Source organism: Buteo buteo, chromosome 19 (genome assembly GCF_964188355.1).
Source record: "Buteo buteo chromosome 19, bButBut1.hap1.1, whole genome shotgun sequence".
NCBI classification, from domain to species: domain Eukaryota; kingdom Metazoa; phylum Chordata; class Aves; order Accipitriformes; family Accipitridae; genus Buteo; species Buteo buteo.
Window position 1 is genome coordinate 1,467,738 of NC_134189.1, and position 23,545 is coordinate 1,491,282.

A 23,545-nucleotide genomic window follows, 5' to 3' on the forward strand; every position below is an offset into this window, starting at 1 on the left:
CAGAAGTCGATACTGCAGACAGACAGGCTGGAAAGGGAGAGAGAAGCAGGATTAGAAACATCTCCAAAACTTGAGACATCGACACATTATGTTATGAATTTAGGATATGCCAGCTACTCTGCCCCTAAGTCCTTGTGCAGACACTTCTCAGCTACTGTCCCTTGCTTCCCTATCTTGCTGAAAAGCATGGCAAATTTGCCCATGTTGGGAGTGAGACTGGAGTAGCTGGGGTGCTGTACGTTACACTGTGGTGTTCTGTACCCTAACTCCCCAAGTACACATGCCCAGACTTGCAAGATCAGAAATAGGTGTTGTGCAAAGAGTGAGGTAAACATCTGCCAGCCTTCCTACATGCATAAAGGCCTTACCGTTTCATCTACGTCCATAGGATTTTCTTCCAAGATGGTTCATACAGTCATTGACTGTGCTTTTCCTAAGCCTTGCTTATTAAGGAGGATTCCCAAATTTGCATTTCTTCAGCAGGCTAAGGACAGGGGACATAAGGTCTAGGGACACAAAGAGGTCATTCATTCCTGGACTGCTCCCTGATTTTAAAAAAGCACAGACAAAAGTGTCAAGAAACAAGAGAAAAGTGTAATACTGAAGTTGCAGTGAAGTGAGGGGAAGGACAAGTTTATTTTACTTTCCTGGAGAACCTCCCTAAAACAAGTGCAGAAAAAAGAAAAGGCACAAGGTGATAGTGGTGCTAATACTATAAAGAAAGAGGCTCAGGATCCACAGACATACCTGTGAAACAAGCTTGAATTAGACTCCTCTTTAACAGTACAAATCCAATTGCGATGTGGAGTTTAAACACTGAAAGAAAGACGAGGATTTTGTTTACTGCAAATACTTTTTCGTGTACCTTAATGCCCAAAAGTAAACTAGTGGCTGAATTTATTCTAAAACATGGTCAGGAATTTTAAAACAGGCTTTTGTATACACAAACAAAGGGAGCATGGGAAACAAGAGTTTGGGAGTTACTTAAATGTCAAGGATTACATTGTACCAGGTAAAACTGAAATACAGCAGAGGGACTCAGTTTCATAAATGAAATGTCATTGCTGATGGGTACAAATTATGTAAGATGGAAAGGGAAACAGCAGTGGCACTTTGTCAGATGCATTTATAGCTGCAGCAAGATACAGGTCAGTTGCAAAGAGAGTGGTAGTAAAAAATAAAGCAAGTAAAGAAAAACTGAAGTGGACATCTGCTACAGCCTACTCCAGCAACGAGAAAGCAGGAATGAATTAGTCTCTCTCAAGGTACTCAAAACCACAGGACACTGTACTTGCAGGGAATTTAGCTGCTCACACATCCTTTAACAAGCACTGCCAAACATTGGCTAAACATGTTCACATGTTACACAGAAACCTGCTCTAATCCAAACAGTACAGGTTCTTGACAAATAAACAAGAAAAATCCCCCAAACCCAGGAACTGTAGCTGAGAAATTAAAAGCGACACCAATGAACAAACTATCTGAATATAACATAGCAAAGAGTTTATTTGTATGACTTAGAAAAGGTCTCTGGAATAATTCACTGGACACATATACATGAAATATACAAATGCATACCAAAAGAAACCCAGAAGGCACACATTCAGCCAAGAGGCTCATTCAGAACCACTCACCATTTCACACCAGAAAGAAAGAGCTGTGAATTCCAGCTTCATTACTCTCTGTCCAAAACCAGGACTGCAAGCGTAGGCCCCATGGTATGCCACACAGGCCAGCAAACCTGGGCTGACAAGCCAAGGAGTAAATGAGATCTGGAGAACAGGCGTCCTCTTAGGACTGTCCAGGGTCAGGACGCAGATGCCAGAGAGCTAATCTTGTTCTTTAAAATAGCAACAGAACAACAAATGTCTCCCATCTTTCCCACCCCCTTGGGAGGTTAGTGACTTGGTTGCAAGAGGTGGCACCTTGGGCAAGGACCAAATGATAGCTTATCTGATGACTGCTGTAGGTACTGCTGTACCTCCAGCCTCTGCTAGCAGACTTCCAACAGAATTCTTAACCACTGCTCCTTGCCCCTCTGTCCCCCAGCACCATCCACCACATTTTCTACCACATTTTATCTGGAGAGTGACAAGAGATTGATTTTACAGGTCACAGCCTCAAGTTTCTAGCACTCATCAAGAACCACAAGTAGCAAAACTAGTCAAAATAAATGCGGTCACCTCACCCAGACTCAGATCTGTTGCCATAAGAGCAGCCAAATAGTCCAAGTTCAGCTGATCTTATCTTCAGGGAGGAACAAGTTCCACCAGAGTCTGAAACATCCACTCTGGATCAGCAAGGCTGCATGCATCCCCAAAGAGTCACACTGAGTTTAAGAAGCAGATTCATATCATGCAAGAAGGCAAGTTTGCTCTCTCAAATTAAGTAATTAAACAGTGCGTGATAAGCTTAAGGAATTCTACTAGCCCCTGGAGTCAAGGCATGAGACTTCTGTGACAGGGGAAGGAATCTAAAAACAAGGGAACACTACCTTTCAGCAACTGGTGTGGCAACGAAAAAGAAGACAAACAGATGAGAGACTCTCTGGAAAGGAGATCCTGTTAGTTGACAAGGTTAAAGTAAAGCACTCTCACATCTGTCACAGGAAAGAGAAAGTAAAGCATGCTAATAAGTAAGCACAGAAAGAAAGGAACGGCAAGTGAAATCAGCCTCTTGGACTATTTGTGAAATCACTCCACCCAAGATGAAGCAACAAAGACATGAAAACAAAGAGATAGAGGACTTCCTGGAAAATCTGACCATATATATCAACATGGTACTAATTAGTTAATTAACCTATTGCACAATTAAAAAATAAATAAATATTTTAAAAGTCTGGGAGAACAAGGAAGCACCAGATGACAATGATCCTATCAGAATGAAAAGTGGAACAATGTTGGCCTGATAAACTTATCTCTGATCTCTGCTAACAAAGTGAAATAAATACAAGGAGAGAAAAAACCTCCCAAACATCTGGACAATAACGGAAATATGGCAAAATCAAGCCATCTTAGACATCCCTACAAACAGTGAGTAGCTTTTGGCACACGAGCCGTACACCTGAAGCCAACAGGATAACTCATGTATTGTTACTTCTACATCCAAGTGATGGTGTCATTTCCAACACCTCTTTTCTCCCATTACCAGGAACAATTTTATAAAACACTGCTGATAATAGGAGCTGACAGACCCAGCTGTAAAAGTGCCGCTTGTTCCCAGAAGGCTATATAGAATAGCTATATAGAGTAGCAAGCATTTAACCCACCAAGTGAGGATGAGTATGTTTAACAGAGGGCACACCACCTTTGGTATTTTAGGGTCTCAAGACGTTCTGCAGAGTAAATGCAGAGCAAAACAGAGCTGCTTGCCATTCAAGTTAAATACACTTCCAGGAAAGGCAGTTAATCAACCATCAATCAATCAATCAATTGCATTTTATCGCCAGTTACAGACAGCTGTTTCAGCGTAACAACCACTACTGCCACCCAGCACCTGGAATAGTCTTTGGAACAGCTTGTTCTGTGTTGGGAATGCAGCAGTTGCCTTTGCTGTGAATTTCTTGTGTAGTGAAAAACCCAGTTTCTCTAAACAAGAGAGATGTTTTTCTGATGTCTGAATGGTTCTTTTGCAAGTAGGTATGTTAGTTTTCAGGTTTCTACTTACAATTAGGATTTCTTTTTCTTGGGTATCACAAGAGGGCTTATTTATGACAGCAGAGTATGTAATTTAGATGGCAAGAAAGCAGAGCGAAACATCAATCCACACACTGAAGAAACAAAAACAACCTGCTTCTCCACTCTGTTAGTGGGTAGAATTGGAAAAGGGCCAGTGAACAAGAGGACAGAGGTGTCAATCAGGTCCCATATAATGAATAGCTACATATACCATGAACCTGCAACTTGGAAAACGTGATGATATATATGATACAGGTCTGTAAAATCACAAGTGGCAAGGAGACAAGGAGTAGGGGTGGTCATCACTCCATCTGACAGTGGAAGAATTAGGGTCACTCGATGACATCATCAAGAAAACCATTAAAACAGCCTGGCAATGGTTCTTTTTTCATACCACACAATGAACTCAGGGTTCATTGCCACAGAACACTGTGGAGGCCAAAAGTAGAGAAGGATTTTTAAAAAGGGACCAGGTACATTCATTAAGGCCAGGTCCAGCAGGAACTGCCAGTTCAGAAAGTCCATAGACTGCTGGGACAGTGTCAGAGAAAGACCTCTGTATACAAGCTTTGTATTTTGTGCTACTGTGATCACCTGTTACTGGCTATCCTCAGACACAGGATAGCAGATTAGATGGCCTTTGGTCTGATTGCATGCAATGCTTCTTACGGATCAAAGCTCTTGATTTTGGCATGATTTAAAGTTTGGAAAGGTTAACTTAAAAAAAAAAAGGAACATTTGAAAAGCTTGTCTGCCTCCTCTGCTTCCTCTTTCAACCCTCAAAGATGTGCTCCTTAATCATTCAGTTTCCATGAATGGTAAAGTATTGCTGAATTAGGAACAAACAGGATTTTTTAACAGCCACTGAAGGCTGCATTATTGCTCCCAGATCTGCCCAGTCCCCCTTATAAGGCATTTCTTCTGACCTAGTCTCAACTGCAGGTTAAACATCCCCCTATATTCCATTTTTTGTCTTTACTACATTCTTGCTAAGTCACTTTGTTTGGCTGCTATATTTATGACATGAAACAGTTCAGATACTAATCTGTTGGCCTCTGCTAGCTAAACCCTTCTCCCAGACCACTCACTTCTGTGTGGATAAGTGACAACAGGAATCTACAGGAAGACTCCTTGTGGACAAAGGATTGCTACGCTGTCTGTAAACATCCTTATTTCACCCAGAATTTGCCACTTCGATTGGATGTAGCCTTCCAGCCAGTCAGACCAATACATTTCTGCAGTGCAGTAGCGTAAACAATGCAACACAGTGATTCTGAGTCTGCAGCTAGACAGACTGATGTAGCAGCACAAGTAAGTCAGAAAATCTCCTGCATTTATCTGGACACAGAGTGAGCTCTGAGACCAGTCATCACAGTTGTTTTTATATATAAAATATGTGTGCACACAGACATGTGGACTAATACATTCATCACTAACCCTCATTTAAGGGACCAACCATCCAAAGTCTACACTTCACCCAGTAAATGTGCTTTAACTGGGGCTGCCAGGTGCATCCAGGACCGCGCAGTGGCTTTACAGACCACTGCATGAGGAGATGGCTGTAGGTTCAAAAATCAATCAAGAGGTTACTGTTCCAGCTTGTTCAGTCTTCAGTTCTCCAGACAATCCTTCCCAATCAAGATAACACACAGGTAGATTGTTTGTTTTTATCACTCGTAGTGGAGTTTGGACCCACGTTACCTGGAATGAAAAGAAGTTAAAGTAATGTTAAGTAAATAAGACCTGGATAAAGTTTGGACTACACTTCAGTCCTCTCTTGTTATTTACAATACACCTTTTGTTAGACCTACATTACTCTGCACTGTCTCGTGGTTTTATTTCCTACTACTGTGAAATGAAGAGACATTAAAATAAGAGCAAATTCAGATTATACTGTGGAGAAAACCACTGGAGAAGTATTTCCAGGCTTTGGCCTGTACCCAGGCGAGCTTCAGTGGTACTCTCAGGTCCCAGTTGGCACTGAAAACCAGTCTGGCCATGACTTCGGTGGGAGGTTATCTAAAGAGTGAGGCATGAAAAAAAAGTCAGGTCATCTCATCCATTTGATCCCCACACACATTCTCAGTAGAGGTTTTTCACGTCCTGTTTTAAACATCTCAAGTGCCAGTATTTCCGCCATTTCCTTTGCAAGACAAATCCTGAGGCCTCAGGGTCTCTCACTTAAGTAGCACAGTATGCTGCTTCAATTTTTTATCATCTTAGTTTTTTTTTCATTGCTCACTCTATGGATTCCTTCTGCTCCCGGTATCTGTACTTTTCAATGCTTGCACTGCTGTCTGATCTCCTCCATTACAGCCAGCTGTTGGTCTGGATGCCCCGGCATATTTTTTTCCAGCACTGTACTAAAGTGTGTTTGCAGAGGCTTTTGCAGGGAATGGAACTCGTCTGTGCTCTGAGCTCAGCAAGGCTTACGTGACCTATAGCCCAGGGCAGTACGTACTGAGAGGGACTGCCCTGGGAATGCAGTCACTCTGAACAAGGGCAGACCCCGCTCAGGTATTTGTACAGAAGGAACGTATACGTGCATCTCCCGAGCAGTGGGAGCCAGTGGCCAGTACGGAGTGAGAACAGGGAGGGAAAACTGCCACAGATCACGGTGACATGCTACTGAGAAGTCTCAACCTTGCTAAGATGAGGGAGCTTTCAACCCAAGCACTGTCTCTGAACTGGGCTTCAAGTGAATAATCTTTCATGTCACTCTCTTGCTTGTGGGTATTTGATCAATGTTTTCCTCACCTGTAGGTGATGGGGAAGAGAAGAGCTCCCTCCTCTCCCACTCCTTCTCTCCACTTTCTTCCACAATGCAACTCCTTGATATCCACATGGGAGGCTGCACTGCAACCTGCCCCCACTAGTGTGGCTGCTCTGTATGCTGCTGCCTCCTCCCCACACCTCCCCACGGCATTTCATTCTACCTCCTCTCCCCCCTTTGCCCCATTCTGTATGTTACTACTAAGTTTATCATTACTCCTGTCTCCTCACCACCCCTGCTCCCCTCCCTGTCTGTATCACATTCAAGACCCTCGTGTTTACTTTCTAAAGTGTCTGTGCTTCTCTGCTTAATCTCAGCTCCCAACTCCTTTATTCTTCTCACTTTCTACTCTTTTCTTCTGACCTTTTTCTACAGATCCCGCTATAGTTAGAGCAAACACCCTCCTTGTATATACCCAACAACGTTCCCTTCTTTCTCTTTAGAAAAGAGGTTGAAAATTCCAGTTACCACCTGCCCATGATCCCATTTCGGCTGAAAACCACTGGTGGTAACTAAGCACCTGTTCCTGCGGTATTGCTGTGCCCAGTGTAAACCTCATTTCTTGTTGCAAGAAGCACCCAAAACTGAAACACAAAATCCTGCTATTCAGTATGTGTTCTGCAACCAACACTCACGAGGAGTGAAGGCCGATGTATGGAGCAACTCAGGATAGCAGACCCTTCTGAACGAGCCCACTTTGCTTCTTGTGGGGGAGAAAACAAAACAAAAGGGCAGCACCTTCCAAAGGCACACAGCTTTCAAACCCTTGCAGTATTTCCCAGAAACTGCACACAGACATCAGTGTCTTTGCTGCTCACAATCTGCCCAGCAGCAGCTTAAAATTAACAAGATTCTGGTCAGGTTCAGAGCTGCTGCTGTTGTGTTCCTGAGCGGGCAACAGAGAAATTCAAGAGTTGTGTCAATTTGATTATGTGGTTTAAGAAAGCCTTGTAAGACAAAGCACAGAGTCCATGCAGTCTGCTAGGACAACGTGTCAGGATGTTAATTTGGACACTTAGTTTGGGACATTACTATCTGTAGCCCTTGTGTTTTCTAGGCTCCCAATTCTGACTTGTAGGTATCCTTTTCTAGCATGTAAATACTGAGTCAGATTTTCAGCCTCTGTCACAGAACGCACTTTCATCGCTTCCCAGTTCAGATTCTCTTCATCACCATCTACTCTTACAAGACTGAACCTGACCTTTAGCCTGCTTGAATAATGTCTTTCAATTACTCTGCGAGCTACTTGGGGTGTAGATCTGGTCTCTCTATGCGTTTGCAAGGTGGGATGTGTCTCTGTGGTATGACAGAATTAATAGTGACTTTGGAGGATGTGTGCACAGGCAGGCCCACAGGGCTTAAGTGTGCTGTTTAATCTTTACAAAAGGTAAGGGCAGCTATTTCAAACTGTGAAGCTCTGAATAATTGCATCCTAACCTGACTGCATACCAAGCACCTTCTCCCTTCTTCATTTCCACTTCTTACCTCCCTTCTATCACCCAGAGTATCACACTATCAGTTTTTACTAGACCTGCTCAAAGACAACTTAAACTTTAAAACTCAGTTCTACAGTTACCCAAGAACAAAGTGCCTCCTATTTTTATCTTGAAGCTGGAACTCTATTCCATGCCCATGTTCAAGAATTTTTTATTATATCCTAATGAAGCATGCACTACTGATCAAGTAGCTGCAGGATCTTCTGGGTAACTCATTTTTTTCCCTCTTCCTCATGAGTGTCCCTCTTTCTGCTGTGCCCTCTACCATCTCTGTTCACATGCCACTTTGGGGCCATTAGACTAGAGCAGCTTTCTCTCAAGAACGGTGATTCACTTCAAAAGCAACACACAAGCAGTGATCTTCCTCCAGCCTTTTACACCACCATACTTCAAAAGCTGTGGAGTCTCCCCTTGCCACCACGAACAGGTGTTAACAATTTGCATAAAACAAAAAAATACTTGCACGGACTCCTTGGAAAGACTTAGCAGGTCAGGAAGAGCCCAGCGGGAAGGCTGGCGTGCTGGACCTCTGCGCCTTCCCTGCACTTGTTCTCAGTTCTTCCTTTCCCTTTATTGAAAGAGGTGGCAGCCCTCAGGAAGTAGCAGTAGCAATAAATCAAAGCTGAACATAATAGCATGATAGTGTCTTTGTGGAAATGGTCCAGACCAAGCATCAGCCTGTCTGGCAGGGATCCAGTGTGTTAAAAGGCACCGGGACATCTCTGCTGCCCTGACCGTGCAATGCCCCAGAAGGGCGCAGTGCCCCACTGCTCGACTAGAGACATCCATCTCTCTCGTGCCTTAATCAGGGCCTAATTTCGTCACGACATTGCGGGAATGGCAGGCTGTCTGCTCTAAAACAGCTGACAGTGAGAAGCGTAGGGAATCGCTGATATTGCAAAGTGCTGACAAATCAGAGATTACACAATTCTGTACTTCTGTCACTAGAGGGTAGTGCAAGCCCTCAGGTCCATTCCTCCGAGAGGCAATGCCCACACATCTCCCCAGAGGTCTTCACGGGTTTTTTTTCCTGGCTCTGAGGAGTGGGGCCCAGCAGCACATACTGTCTGTGCGCAAGACATAAAGTGATTTGGAGAGAGGGCCTCTTTAGGCCAGGGTTTAATTCTGCCTCCCCAAATCCCAAGTGCACATCCTAAAACGGGTCTACTATAGTCTCAAATAAACTATCCATGCCTTCTTACGGTTCCTCTCTCCTGTGTTCATTTGGCATTTTTGAGTCTGTCCTTCATTCAGCCAGAAATATTTCTAAGAACCTAATCAATCACTGTTGTTAACCTTCCCAATACCTTGCTTTTCTTTTTGGTCTCAGGAGAATGTCTTTCCATTATACATCATGGCAGTCTCAAGGGAATTGAGTCTCTCTACACCTGCATTTCACATTCATCAGAGCACAGAATGGTCTCCGGCCAGACAAGTTGAGGAGAAATTTTCTCACTGGAACTAGTTTATTTTCCTGCTGGCACAGGATGTATTGACACCCAGCGCAGCTCACAGAGAGGAAGACAACCTGGCTGAGTAGTCCATAGATTTACTTCAACCTGACAAACCATCTAAAACATTGGGAAGTTAGGTATGAACCCATAAATTGGGAGAAATCTGTGTCATTTGTGTCTTCAACTGGATGAAGCCTTGGAAGGACTTAGTGAAAATACCAAACATGCATTAGCAAAGAAAGTAAAGTTGAGATCTAGTACTTCTCCATAGCTTCTATTTTTGCGACCTTCTCCCCCATTTCAGAAGGTGATAAAGGAGCAAATTAAAAAGACTTCCACCCTCTCCTCCAATCCTTGCCCACTCACCTCAACATAAACACGTTTTCCTCTCTTCTCCACCAGTAACTTGTCACAGTAAACACACTCGACTAAACCCCAATGAGGAAAGGAGGGGTTTACACTGAAAATCTGTCTGCACCCTGCTAGCCACTACAATAGTGAACATACTGCTGCCGTTTCTTAGGGCAGTTCACTTCATGACCTGTACACACAACCTGTTTTACACAAGGAGACATTTGTCTTTCTCTCCCTTTGTCCCATACCCGCTCGCTGAGAAGTATGAGAAAACATTTACATGAGAAGTACCAACTTTACAATAAGACTGCCATTAAATTGCCTCCAACTTAAATTGCCTGTATCGTTTGATACAACTTCAACTCTTCTTTGATCCCGCTGCTTTTAATATGGAGGAATTAATAGGATCTACTCACAGGTGCCTATATTAAATATGCTTGCACCAATCAGCCAAACTCAGAACAAGGGACACAGAAGCAGAATGTGCTGGTAGAAGAAATTTTACCTGAGATGCCTCCAGTGCTCCGAACACTGGCATGGCCAATGCTGAGCCGCTCATATTCCAGTTTCATGTTTCCAAGGTCTTCCCCTGAATGTCCTTCACTGGCAAAAGAATTGGCCTCTATGCTCGAGCCTGGAGAGCGTTTGGCCTTGCGACTGAAAAGCCCACTGGCAAACCGTTTTCCTTGCTTTGAATTGGCCTGTGCATCTTCTTTCTTCACATCACGAATAGACTCTCTGGATTTGGATTTATTTTTCAGGTCCACATGGAGCCGGGAGAACAGTTTCTGAGGGCTCCGATTCAGCTTGTTCAAGTTCTCCAGAGGTGGATCAATTTCTGGGAACTCCTGCTCCAATGTGACTAAGTCATTCAGAAACTGATTTAACCGCTTCTTTGACTCACTTGTTTCCTCCTTTTCCATGTTCCCCTCATTATCCTGCCTGTGCCGTGAAGCCCAGAGCATCATATCACCACGGGTTGCCCCTGCCACTAAACCATACTTGGGGTTAATGAACTTCCGAGCCACGGTGGAGGAATGAAGGCCTGGCTTCCCAATTCCAAGAAGGAATGGGTTAGCAATACCCAGTTCCCTGTAGAAATTAACTTCCTCTGAGATGGCATAGAGCTCACGAAACTCAACGTCAAACATCTCCACATGCTGTCCTGTCAAGACTAGCAGGATGTTTCTGTCAATGTGGGATGAACTCCATGTGAAGCTAAGAGTAGGAAACAGAACCAGCATTAGATTTTGGGGTGCATACTTGACACAGCCCACCAAATAACAGCTAAGACACTACATGGGAATATGTAGCATTGTGCCATTTGCCCATATGCCCTTGCCAGGGTGGGTCAGGATAGATACATGAAGCTCTTTATTATTGTTCTTTGTTAGGCATGCAGATCTGGAAGAAAAGGCCCTAAAACTCTGAAGGACAGTTTACCCTTTTAAAAAAGCAACGCTGCATCAACAGGAGGATTCTCCAGACTGAAAAGCTCGCTGAAGAGAACTGAGTGCAGTGGCTGGTGGGGAGTCCTTGCAGACCACCACCTGATGCAGTGTGGAACTCTCTCTGGCCCACTGAAATGGCACGGGCATGTTCTGATCTCTCAGGAGCAGCTTGTGCTCTGTGCCACCTTCCATGTCGTCCCACCCCAATTTCTACAGATGCCACACAGATTACAGGGGCTGGGATAAGAAAGGGAATGACACGGGAAGAAGACTCTCAAGCAAAGCCACAAGCCATTCTTTATGCAAAGAATGTAGCTTTGCCTTAAGCAAGAGCGACCCACCTGTATGATCCAGTGGCCACCTTTTCACCATCCACCATCAGGAATCGGGATGCCAACGTGCCTCTGATCTTCCCTGCTGGCATGTAGAACCCAACTCCTGTCACAGAACGTACGCGGATATTCTGACAGGGAGGTGACAAGACAAAATGTCACAATAAATAGGGCAGAGAATTAGGTGATTGCCAGCTCCAAGTCTTAACATGTCACTCACATTATCTCACTACTTCTGGGACTACAGCTCATTTTGTATCAGCCACCAGAAATCAGAAGGGCTGCAGAAAGGAAAGCATAGTGCTGTAAGACCTGTTGTCATCCTCTGTCCATGCGAGTCACTCCCCTCCATCAGTTTTTAGCCCTGTCCAATGGGTCAGCATCTTTGTGACACTGCCTGCTGTCTTCAGCTATTCATCTTAGCCCACTGGCAAGACAATGCTTTCAAAATCAAATAATCCTCCACCTCCAGTCCTGTGCTGTAGCTCAGAAGGCCCAGCCCAGTTCAGGGGAATGAATCAGAGGAAGTTCTGAGTCACGCCCGCACTCTCTGAATCCTGATCCCTATTCCACGGCACTCGTGAACTCTTCTCTAGATTACGTTAGGAGGACCACAAACCCAAGGAATTTGCAACACCTGTGCAGTGCAAAGGACACAGTTGCTTGGAGGGTAATGTATGAGACAGGTCTCTATTAGGTTCTTTTTGTGCTTGTGTTCTGATTCCTAACAACACATGGCTTGACAAAGCTGGGCAAATTAGAAGACTGGACAATTTAATTATTACAGAAGAGAGGAGGAAACAATTCTATTGCTCAAAAGATAGATGTTTCCTGTCTGTTATAACAAAAGGAGAACCCTGACCTTTATCATTTTGCTAAGAACCCCAAATAGTTACATTGTCCACCCAGATTCCTCACTGTTTAACAGAGAGTGGAAAAACACAGAACTTTTTTTGAACAAAAGGAGTAGGGTAAGTGTCTCTACTGATGTCTCAAATAGATCAGCAAAGAAGAATTTCTGAAGAAGGGGAAGGAAAAACTTTTCATGAAATGAATGGAAGTAGTTAGAAAAAGATAGTACCTCTCCCCAAACCTCCTGTCTCACACCCTTTGACCAGGAAACCTGAAAATTATAAAACAAATCACTACCAGGCACAGAGAAAACAGAGGTTTAAGGTTACATTATTTTCAACAACAGATGTGTGCCTGCACTTACTGTAAGGATATATTTGCACACTGGACTGAGTGTTTTTCTGCTCATGGGTCCCAGCTGCACAAGGCCGAATTGCCAAACTGTCTAACATGAAACACCCCGCCCCCCAAAAATCCAAAAGCATTGTCAGTGTGAGTTTAGAGCAAATGATCTTGTTGCTCTGACACAGAAATTTAGACCATATTCTTCATTCCACCATCTGTTTCTGTAAGAATTCTTTAACAATGAAAAGCTAAAAGGTATTGTGATCTGTAGTAATAACTCCAGGGTTGAGAGTCAGATAGTCCCAAGTGTAATCACAGTTCTGACACTATTCATCACACTGTGATGTTCTGGGAATGCCAATTCACCTTTGCCTCATTCTTCCCCCATCTGCAGAGCAGGAGAATCATGAGGATTTGGCTAATGCTAGCACAGCCTCAGATCCCACAAAGAGCTAAGTCCTATTATTATAAACCTCACTGACGGCTTAAATATTGATAGGCTATAAAAATCAGCATGCAGGAACGAGTGATTTTAAGAATGCAAATTTCCTTCAGAAAACAGTTTTCTGAATATAACTCTTACCTTTGGAATCTGCTCCTATTTCCCCCACTAAAATACAGCAGTGGCAGTACAAATTCTGACTAACAGTAACTGATGATACTACTATTTTGCATTCATCTATTGCTTGGTCTGTCTGGAGTCTTGTGTGGGCATTAGCTAATTAATGCTCCCAACACTGCTGAAAGTATTATTACCCTGTTTTAAAGATGAGGAGCCTGAGAGTGAAAAAGATGAAGTGACTTGCCCAAGGCCTAGCAGTGAGTCATGTGTGGGGGATGCTGAATGCAGGTTGGGTAGAGCACAGGAGAAAGGGTGCCCTTTCCAGTATTTAGAATAACATTTGTAGTTGGCTGGCTGATCACCTGAAATCATTTTTTTTCTTTGCTGAGTAAAGTTGGATGTGGGATTTGCCAAATCATGGAATATTGACTGCAAGTTTCAAGAAAGACCTCTGTTTTTCAAATCGTTCAACAGCTCTGACACCTTATGTAACTTTGTGAATCAAGAAGTATCAGCCTGTGTGAGCAGAAAGTTCCTTAGCATGTAACAAGTTTGGATTATATTGTGTTTGTATGTTATATCACCTTCTTTTGGTGGAAAGAAAGCACATTTGAATTTCTGCATTAACTGAGCTACACATAACACTTAGAAAGGCACAGAGGGGATAGAACCAAACAGCTGAACACATAAACCTCCTTGAACAAAGTAGGCACCAGAGTGCATAAATACATCTTGAAATGCAGAAAACAAGCACAAAGTCATATAAACATCGAGTCACTTAACAGGTTATTTGTATAATGTTTTCTGCCTTGAAGGATCTTGGAGCATTTCTAGACTGATATATCAAGTTGTACAGAGGAGGAGCAAGCCTGGGCTCACGTATTGAAGACTACACAACAACAGAGGAAAGACAAATATAAATGAGGTGAGACTGCAGCCAGTAGTAATAAATATTTGGGGTAGAGGACCAGTTATTTCATCAGATAGAAGTGACCCCTCCAGATCTGTACTGTTGCAGAAGCCTGCTTAAGGTTTGTCATATCCTGGCTTATGGAAGCTGCAGTCTGCATTAAATTTCCACATCTCCTTTGCACAGGCTTGCACCACTCCTTGCCACAAGCAGTGACTAACGTCTCCCTGGCAGCAACTTAATACGGACTGGTAACAGTCAAGCCTGACAGAGCATCCAAATGCAAACAGTGAAGGAATCAGCCTTTCTTGCTTTATTGTGACGTGCTTTTAAACCTCACCCTGAATCCACAGAAAGTTAAATCAGACCCAGTTTAGAAAGCCAGTAATAGGTTGTGCTGTGACTGACACTTAGTTGTCACTTGACAGACTCGGGCAGTAGTGCTCACAGGCTGGGATTGAGGAGGGGGGTACACGAGACAGACCCTAACGGGAAGCATTTGAAGTACCTCCACCAGGGAATCCTGTGTGTTCCTTCCCTCTTAGAACAACAGCTGATATGTATGCTGCAAAGCAAGCAGGGATCTTTATTTCAAGTTGGGATGGATGGCATGAACGACCTCGATAAACTAACAGATGTAAAACAGATTAAGGAGAGGCAACAGACCAAAGCAGTAGCTGATAGGTGACAGTGATTCAACAGTCCCTTATATTGATCATGTTTTTCAAAATGTGGAGATCCGCTTTCCGCTGTCCCTGGAAAAATCAGATTCTTTCAGTCAATAGACTCTGGTGGGGTAGCTCCTGTCCTTTGTTCTCTCATACTACTGCTTCACCTGAGCACAGGGCTGAGGGGGAGGCCCCAGATATCCGTTATTTCCCACTTTAAAAGCCTAGATGAAGGTACCACAGAAGGGGGGAAAGAGGAAGAGAGAGATGGGATTCATGTGGAGAGGACCACAGTAACAACAGTAAAGGAACTTTCCTTATTCCTGGTCTGCAGGGTTCTCATTTCTGGTGATCAGACCTCCAGGTCTGAGATGGGTGGTAGGTGCTCGTCTTACACAGGGACACAAAAGCAGCCACAATCTGGAAGCAGCCACCAAGTAATGCTGGGAAATACTGTGGACTTATCCTGTGTGTTTGCCCTGAACAGTTTTGGAAAAGGCATGCTTGTTGACAAAACAGTAAAACTTGGAGGTGTTCAAGTAGAAAAGGATGGAATGCAGGTAGCTGGACCTGGCCTGCCAAGGTCATTACTGGGTATTACTCATTTGAGTCTTTGCAAAAAGAGAGCCTTGTACCCCCATTTTCAAAAGGTCACAAGCAGCCTAGAAGACTTCTGTAACAGACAATTAAAAAAACAACAGCATTGTATTACATTACATTCAGCTTCACCCCCACTTGAGTTAGGAATCAGTGAGGAAAGACATGAAATACTGAAATGAACTTCCAAAAATTTCTTAGGCAGAAACTTCTAAGAATTCCTGGAGTGAGGGGAGGAACTCCTTACATGTTGGGAAAATTGTAAAAATTAACATGAAGGTGAACTTCCTGCAGGTAACTAATTCCCTAGGCTTGCCTGGAGCTCTAGCTGAACTCCCCGTCTTTGAGCAGGAGCGTCTGTTACTGGGGTCTTGGTTAGCAGAAGCATGGGGAGAAAGAGAACTCACCTAAAAACTGGTAAGAACACTCACCCTCAGGTCAACAAAAAGAGGAATTTGTGGTGCTATGAATTTTGTATCTATGAGAACTTTGATTCGTTGTGATCTCTGAAGAACACTCTCGTGTCAAACATAACAGAAGTCTGACAAACCATGTCCTGTAGGCTCAGGAAGCCATTTGACTCATACACACAAGACACGCTCTTACTAACATCCCAGGATGAATATGATGATGGTTGAATTTAAATGCATTTCTGGTGATCTCTGGCCTTCAGACAAAAATTGAGGTTTTCTCATTTCATGCTTGGAGTCAGTAAAGACGTTTTTGTCTTTGCAGAGTGAGGCTCTGTCTTCCTACAGCAGTTTCCCTCCTGTAAGACTGTCAGCAGATCCTGATACCTTGCCATCTCAAAATGGCACCATAGCCAGGAATTTTGTGAAAACGCCTACTGCTGTATGTAGACAATGGGCAAAATCCAGTGTTAACAGTAAATCTCCCTGGATTAGGACTGTTGAAGTATTCACTCTGTATTGGATGAACAGCGCAATGGAAGCAAAAGGGCAGGAATCACAAAACAATCTGAGCCCATGGTAGTGTTTCATCTCTCTCTCTCTTTCCCTGGGATCAGAACTTGCCTCAAAACTGAAAAGTTAGAACCCACATTGCTGCAATGTTCTGAGAAAAAGCCGTCCTGTAAATCTTGCACAAGCATTCTGAAGGAAAGGTGGGAAGAAGGGCAAGAAGGAAGAGTATGCAATTCCGTTGCTGACAAACTGTGGCCTACTGGTGAAAATCTTTCAGAAAAAAGCAAAATGGTAATGCAAAAAGACAGTGTAAGGAGAGAATGTTTTCCCTGTTGCTGAAAATCTGTAGGAGAAACTCAGACAGCAAAGCAGATATCAGGAGAATGATGTCATAAATAAGAAATGGGTGAATGAGAGAGTTAACTGCACTAGAGTTTCTTGTTCTTCCTCAGCAATTCCAAATTCCTCCATGATCAAGCAATGCGAGACAAAATGATCCTGCCTGAACAAGACCAGAGGCCCAGCTTGCTTTCTTGCTTTAAATCTGGGTCTTCAACACTAAAAGTTCCAAACAACCCTCGACCCATTACATCAATGAGGTGAGGGTGGGGGGAGTCCTCAAGGGGAAGCCTTAACCTTGCTTGAGATTCCTTGGCTATCTAAAGCCTGGTGTCAGGGGAATCATTATGTGATGGTTTCTGCCATACTGACCCAAGCAGCAGCGTAGATACACCCAAGGCAGCCCTGGGCAGGATACTAAGAGGCCATCTTCCCTGAGAGGCAAATGACCAGTTTCCCCTTACAGGAAGACTCTTCCCAGTCCTTCTGTAGTACCATAGACAGGAATAAACTGCACTGACCTTAACAAGATTAACTAAAGCCTTAGCCACACTGGAAAAGGAATACAACAACCTTAAGGGGAATTTAAGATACAGTATGAGATAGCTGGGAGAAGAGGGGGAAAAATTTGAAGGACAGGACTCTGTGGGCTGGAGCTCGGCAGAAGAGTGAACAATTAGGTCAAAGAAGGATGTTAAAAAGTTCTCAGTGGACATCCTTCAGCTCAGCTTGTATTTGGACTTTTTTTAGCTGAAGGAGTCCAATGAAAAACATAGCAAGGGCTGCTGTGAAAGAAGGGAAGCACAGAAGGGACACAGAAGAATTTTCTCCTGCTTTTGATGGCATCAGTTCGAACTCTGCCTCTTTGGAAAGGGTAACGCAACTAGGCTGCTGCAGGACCTAGCCACTGCTGTAGCATGTCGCTGTGACGATTAGTTTTGGAGTGTCAAGTCTGTGTAGATACCTATGGAGAAAGAGGTAAGAGGAAAAGCAGAAGGGGACTGCTTACTGTTTAAAGATGGAGAAGGCAGACAAAAAGGAACTCACCTCTCCAGTAGCACTGAAAGTTTTTCTAAAATACCAGGGCATCTTTTCATTCACTCTATCTAGGAGTTAAAATATGTAGTACTGAAGGCATCATTCCTGCACATGATGACACGGTGAGAAGAGTACTGGGAAACAGGTACCAGAGCAAATGGAACTGCTGCTGTGATTTCACAGTTCTGTAGCAAAGAGGCTTGAGCCTAGGCCACAGAATACCCCTGAAGCTTGAAACAGGTCTATTATAATGATGTCTGTGTCTTGCTTTCAAAGACACCAGAGGAAAGAAACTTCCATCTCTGTTTTGGAGAAAGATGAGAAAGCTGCTTGGCTGGATGTCTTTTTTGATGAAGTCCAGAAACTCAGAGCAGAGTGGAAGTTTGCAGGAGCGCTGTTCAGATATATGCAAGTCATTTTCATCCAGATTTAAGATGGTTCTCCTAAAATGGTTAATATGAGCCTCTATAATCCTCAGAGCTTTTTGAGTTTTGGTTGTGTTTTCTTTTAAAATATTAACTGAGTATTTATGGAAGATCTGCCCTTCCTCCAGGCAAAAAGGCACCCCCACCCCCCTGCTGCTCAGAAGAACAGTTGGATCACAAGAGAGGTGAGTCTGGAATCCCGTAGATTGTTTCCTACCTAATAACTTTTTTGAAGTATTTGGAACAAGTCTGTAGTAGTGACAGTGACTAAAAAAACATGAAAAAACCAAGGAATACAACACTAACTCTAAACACACAAAGGATTTCAGCCTGTGTGTAATGTATTGAGATCCTACTGAGGCTGATTCTGCCAGCCAAGCTAGGCTGACGACTCCGCTGTGCTGCATGCACTATATGAAGGCATACTCTGACATGGAACTGGGGAGCAGCTATGCTCCTCAGTCCTTTATGTTCTCAGGCAAAGGAGGACTATAAGCTCATTCACTCCCAGATGATTACTGCTGGATAGGAAAGTCTTGATTTCACAAAGTATATGTGTCCTATAACTGGGATCCATGCAGACAACAACTCAAAGAGCTACTCTGGACTCTAGTTTGAATCCTTGCACGGGAGACCCACAGGAATTTCCTCAGACAATTTTCTTCCCAAACAGGAATTTTTAGGTCACAAGAGCCAAGAAACTACATAGACCCCTGTCTCAGGTGAAAGGCAAAAAAAATCCAAATCTTTCCTTTCTCTTTCTTTCGGTATTAGCAAGCCACTCTCTTATCCCTCTATGTCCCGTCAACCCCTGTCTAAGTGCTGTGATGTGACTTGTACGGAGGAAGAGATGTGTTTGTCTGTCCAGGTGAGTTCCAAGATTCATTACAACCAAAAAAGGCCACTGACCTGCAGGAGCTAGTGGTTCAGTACTGAATAACTTACCCGGATCTGCAAGTCACTGAGGTCAAGGCATCTGCACATTTCCAGAAAGAGCTTCACGCTCTCCTCATCTAGGATTATATAGACTGGGATCCAGCGCTTGTAAGCTGCATCAACAATATCACGGAAGATGTCCCGGTCTGTAAATACATCCATGACCACTGCAATAATCTGGAAAGAAGAAGACAGTAGACAGACAACTGAATAAAATATTAGGAACTGAAAGGGAGGCCCATCACACTGGTGCAAAATGAAGGAGAGCACTGATACCAGAATATGGAGGAGGACGATACAGGGGAGACAAAAGTACAGGGATGTACGTGCCCAAGCACTACCAATAATCTTGTAATTTTCTGGCTTGGCTCCTGCTGCACTTTGGGAGGAACTTAATAAGTGTCTTTGAGAGTTCTCCTCCTTCTAGGGGAAGATGGCTTATTTCAGCAGCCTGAGGAATGCCAAAGCCAAATACCTAGTTTTTCCTCGGTATTGTGAAACTTTCATTGCGTCTGTAAGGATCCACTTAAACAAAGAACAGTGAAAATAGATTGAAAAAGAAGAGTGAAAACCACAGCTCAGCTCTAACACTTAATCAGAAGGTGAGTAATGGAAGAATGAATGTGCAGAGGAATTGGGGCCTGAATCTTCAGCCATGGTGCATAGTGCAGACAAGAATTTTATTTTCCTTTTTTTCCCCATTCCCTGTGAGAAGTCTGCTCTCAGGGCTGGCTTCCTGAGGAATGTCTTATGGAGCTCAAACATAAACACCTCATATTTGCCAGGAAGGGACTGGAGTGTGTGCTCAAGGTTTGGAGGCAAAATAATCATTCCCTCTCTTCACGTGTACGTTTTTTCTGGTATAAAACTAACCCCTCTTTCCAGGCATAGATTTTACATAAAAACAAAAGGTTGCACTGACGTGACAGACAAGCCTGAACGTTCATAGCATGAGTAACAACAAAACCAAGAAGGTTATGGGCAACTGTAATGCTGATCTCTACATGTTTTGTCTTTCTCTCCCTTTCTGTATCTTTTACACCATTAGAAATATCAATTCACTTTTCTGCCTGAAAGAGTTATTCTCCCCAACATTTGTAAGGTTATGAATGAAGGAAACTACTGTTTTCCTAGTCCCACTGAGAAACACCAACTTGCCAGAGCTCTCATGCTGACGGTATGCTGGGAATAGAGTTGCCTAAATTTTAATTTCCCAGGCGCTGGGGTCACAGTGATCAGCCAAGCTCTGCTGAGGACGGCACATACAGGTGTGAATGGAGCTGAAGACTGGATCAAACAGTAGGATTTTCTTCACTTGAAGTTTGGAAGAGGTGCAGCTCACGTTGCAAGAGCCCCCTATGGAAGGGGAAATAATTCCCAGCAGAGACCTCTTTCCTTTGAAAAATGCCCTTGAACAAATTGCTTTTGGGAAAGTGACGCCACAGTAAATGTCCCCTACTGTGTTTGCTGAGTCTCTGCTTATACAGCCAACAACAACCAACACATCTGCTCCGTCAGGCTCCGACTGTCGACAGTGCTTACACAAGCTTTTCTTTGTTAGAAAAAGAAAAAAAAGAGCTGACATCATTGCGTTTATGCTCATCATTAACATGTAGTTTCCTGATATAGGTGAACTATGGTGGAGCTACATTATTAATAGTAAGTCCCTCAATAACTTCTGCTAGGCAGAACTGGATTCCAGGTCCAGCCTTGGTTCTCAATTCCCAGCATAAAGCAGCAAGATGCAGCGAATGTTACCAGAACCTCTGAAAATTAAAATACAGTAAACTTGTGCCACTTTATTCCTGAACAACTTCATATACAGGCAGAGTATAATTTAAGGCATGAAGAGTTCATGCATTAATTCAGGCCTGTTATGCTCCCCCTCCGCTCCATACACTGTGGTATGGACGTAGTTATTTAGGAGCAGGAATGCCAGATAATATTCATTTGAAGTAAGAACACCCACATAGGGACTCGATCAAGAATAGACAGCAGAAGTGTGAATTTGTTTTCTTTCCATCCCCTCCATTTGCAATGAGTGCAATGACTGCAGAAATTACACCACGTCCTGGACAAACCATTAATTATTAGTACTGGCCTTGCAATATGAAGGGATGGTTCCCTCCAGGCTTTGGGGCCGTGGGTCAGTTCGGGCTTCTTTGCAAGGCTGTGGACTAAACCCATGAAAACTGCAGTCCTGTACAAAAAGCAGATGAGCTGCCTTGCAAACGGCACTTCCAAGCCAGCAAAATGTGCAGTGGGCAACCCCTGTCTTTACGTTAGTCTTCTCAAAGCCCTGCCGCAGCTGGTCACCTTGCCTAGGAGAGCTCCCAAACAGCAAGTGAGAGCATGAGTGTCTACCCCTGCAAGAGGTTTTCCCCATTCCTCTACTTATCCTATGGATTATAAATTTATCTATAGGACCCATAGGTGTGCCTAGCTCTTCATAGGTATTTGAAGATTGGCAAGCATTAACTTGCCAATCTCATTGCGGCAAGGTAGCTTAATTAACATATGTTTGTAAAACACTGATGATAAGCCACCCACAGACATGTGCCACATATTACTAGTATCTGTTTAGACACCCCCCCCCCAAAAAAAAACCAAACCAAAACAAACCCAACAAAACCCCACTCTCTTCTGCTGAATGAAAAGCTGCTACCTGGAGACTTTTTTCCCAGGGCCAGCTCACTTGAACACAATTGGCATAGTTATCTATGAAAAGGACCATTAAACACTCAAATGGCTGTTAAACGTGAAACCACCTTCGGGCTGGGAGGGGCACAGTTCATCCAGTCAGTGAAAAAATGAAAATCTACAAAGGAATTAATTACTTTTAGGTGCCAGGCACAGCTATCAAAAAGTGCAAAATTTCCCAGTCCTTGCACAATCTGTAGAGGCATTTGCAGCAGTGCAAAGAGGGTGTGAAGTCGCACTAAACCGGAGTGTAAGGATTTTACAGCTTCTGGTTCTTCTATACGACTGATAACACCAGTCGCTGAACAGGATAATGGGGTGTGCACGTATTTGTGCGAGCAGGGAGCTGAGGAGATCACCCGCTGGATTAAGGCCTCTCTGGAAAGTTTTCTGTGTTTCCCAGCTGGTGGGGGGGGGGGGGGCAGGGAGCAGGTGGAGGAGGAAATAACTGCTGAGTTGGAAAGCTGGAAAACAGAAAGCAGCAAAACTAAGAGCAGGAATGAGGTCTCTTACGCTGTTACCCTCTTTCCGCAGGAGGGATGTCAGCTCTGAAGGGGATCTTTTCCTGGGTGGTGTTCCCTGGAAACTTCACTTACACCTCGAAGAACCTCGTCATTGCCCCCACCTCTGCAACGCGAGCCCTCGTAGCATCACGGCTGGTTTGTTTTCCTCCCTGAGGTGCCCTGTCACCACTAACAGTCCTTTCCAGCCAAAGATAAATAGGAGGAGCAGCCGCATATTGTCCGGACTCTGGCTGCTTGCAGTCCAGGCTGGACGATGTTGAGACCGCAAAGAATAAACCCAAAAAACACCACCCCTTAAACAAGCTCACTGCCTTGTGTTTAGCAAGGGCTACCTGTACGTACAGGAGGGGTGGCTGTAACAGCACCGCGACCCGCCTTCCCCTGAGCCAGGGAATCGGGCTAGGACAGGACAAACTGAAACATAGGTAGAAAAAACCCAATTTGGGGGGTGGGTGTGCAGGGGTTTAACCCCCTCCCGGGCACCAGCTTTGGCAAACCGTAACGTGACCGGCAACAAACCGCCGGGAAAGCCCTGCCCGGTGGACGCCGACCAGGGCGTCCTCCCGCTTGGGAGGGAACCGGCGAGGAAAGCCCCAGGGGCGGTGGGCTCTCGCCTCCCTTCCACCCCGGGATCCTCCCCAAGCCAGGTCCTTCGCCCGGGTTCCCCCCGGTGCAGAAGACACGAGGGGTGTCCCGTCGAGGGCAACCGCTTGGCGTGGCGGCCGGGCCCTACCTTCTGCGCCTGCTGGATCATCTCCCGCACCACCTCCTTCAGGTGGGGCGAGCTCTCCTCCTTGCGCGGGTGCGTGAAGAGGGCCACCCGGCTGATGCCCCGGTAGAAGGTCTTGTCGGTCCAACCCAAATCCAACGGGGGCACCTCCGTGTCCGAGCGCTCGGGCCAGTAGGCCAAGGAGAGGGTCTCGCCGCCGGGACCCCGCGCCGCCTTGCCGCTCTCCCGGGGGTCGTCGTATCCCCGCCAGCCGCCCCGCAGGGCTTGCAGCTCATGGCTGGAGAGAAAGTCGCGGAGCTGCTCCTTCCTCAGGGCCTCCCGGTAGGCCGCCTCGCCCCGGGTCACCAGCGTCTCCAGGGCCCGCCGCTGCTCCTCGCTGTAGTAGAAGCGGGCCTGGGCCTCCGTCACCTTCTCGTTGACGTGCGACTCGTCCAGCAGAAGCACCTGGGATTCCGCCAT

The 23,545-nt window shown here is 44.7% G+C and overlaps 1 protein-coding gene across 1 annotated transcript; it reads right to left on the bottom strand.

Moving 5' to 3' along the window:
- Nucleotides 1-1,476: 1,476 nt before the first annotated feature.
- Nucleotides 1,477-23,545, bottom strand: FAM83F (family with sequence similarity 83 member F). Its single transcript, XM_075050830.1, has 5 exons — nt 23,090-23,545; nt 19,142-19,309; nt 11,547-11,668; nt 10,260-10,972; nt 1,477-5,378 (listed from the first exon to the last, which is right to left on the bottom strand). Exons 1-5 carry the CDS (start codon nt 23,543-23,545, stop codon nt 5,314-5,316), a joined length of 1,524 nt encoding a protein of 507 aa, XP_074906931.1. The 3' UTR covers nt 1,477-5,313.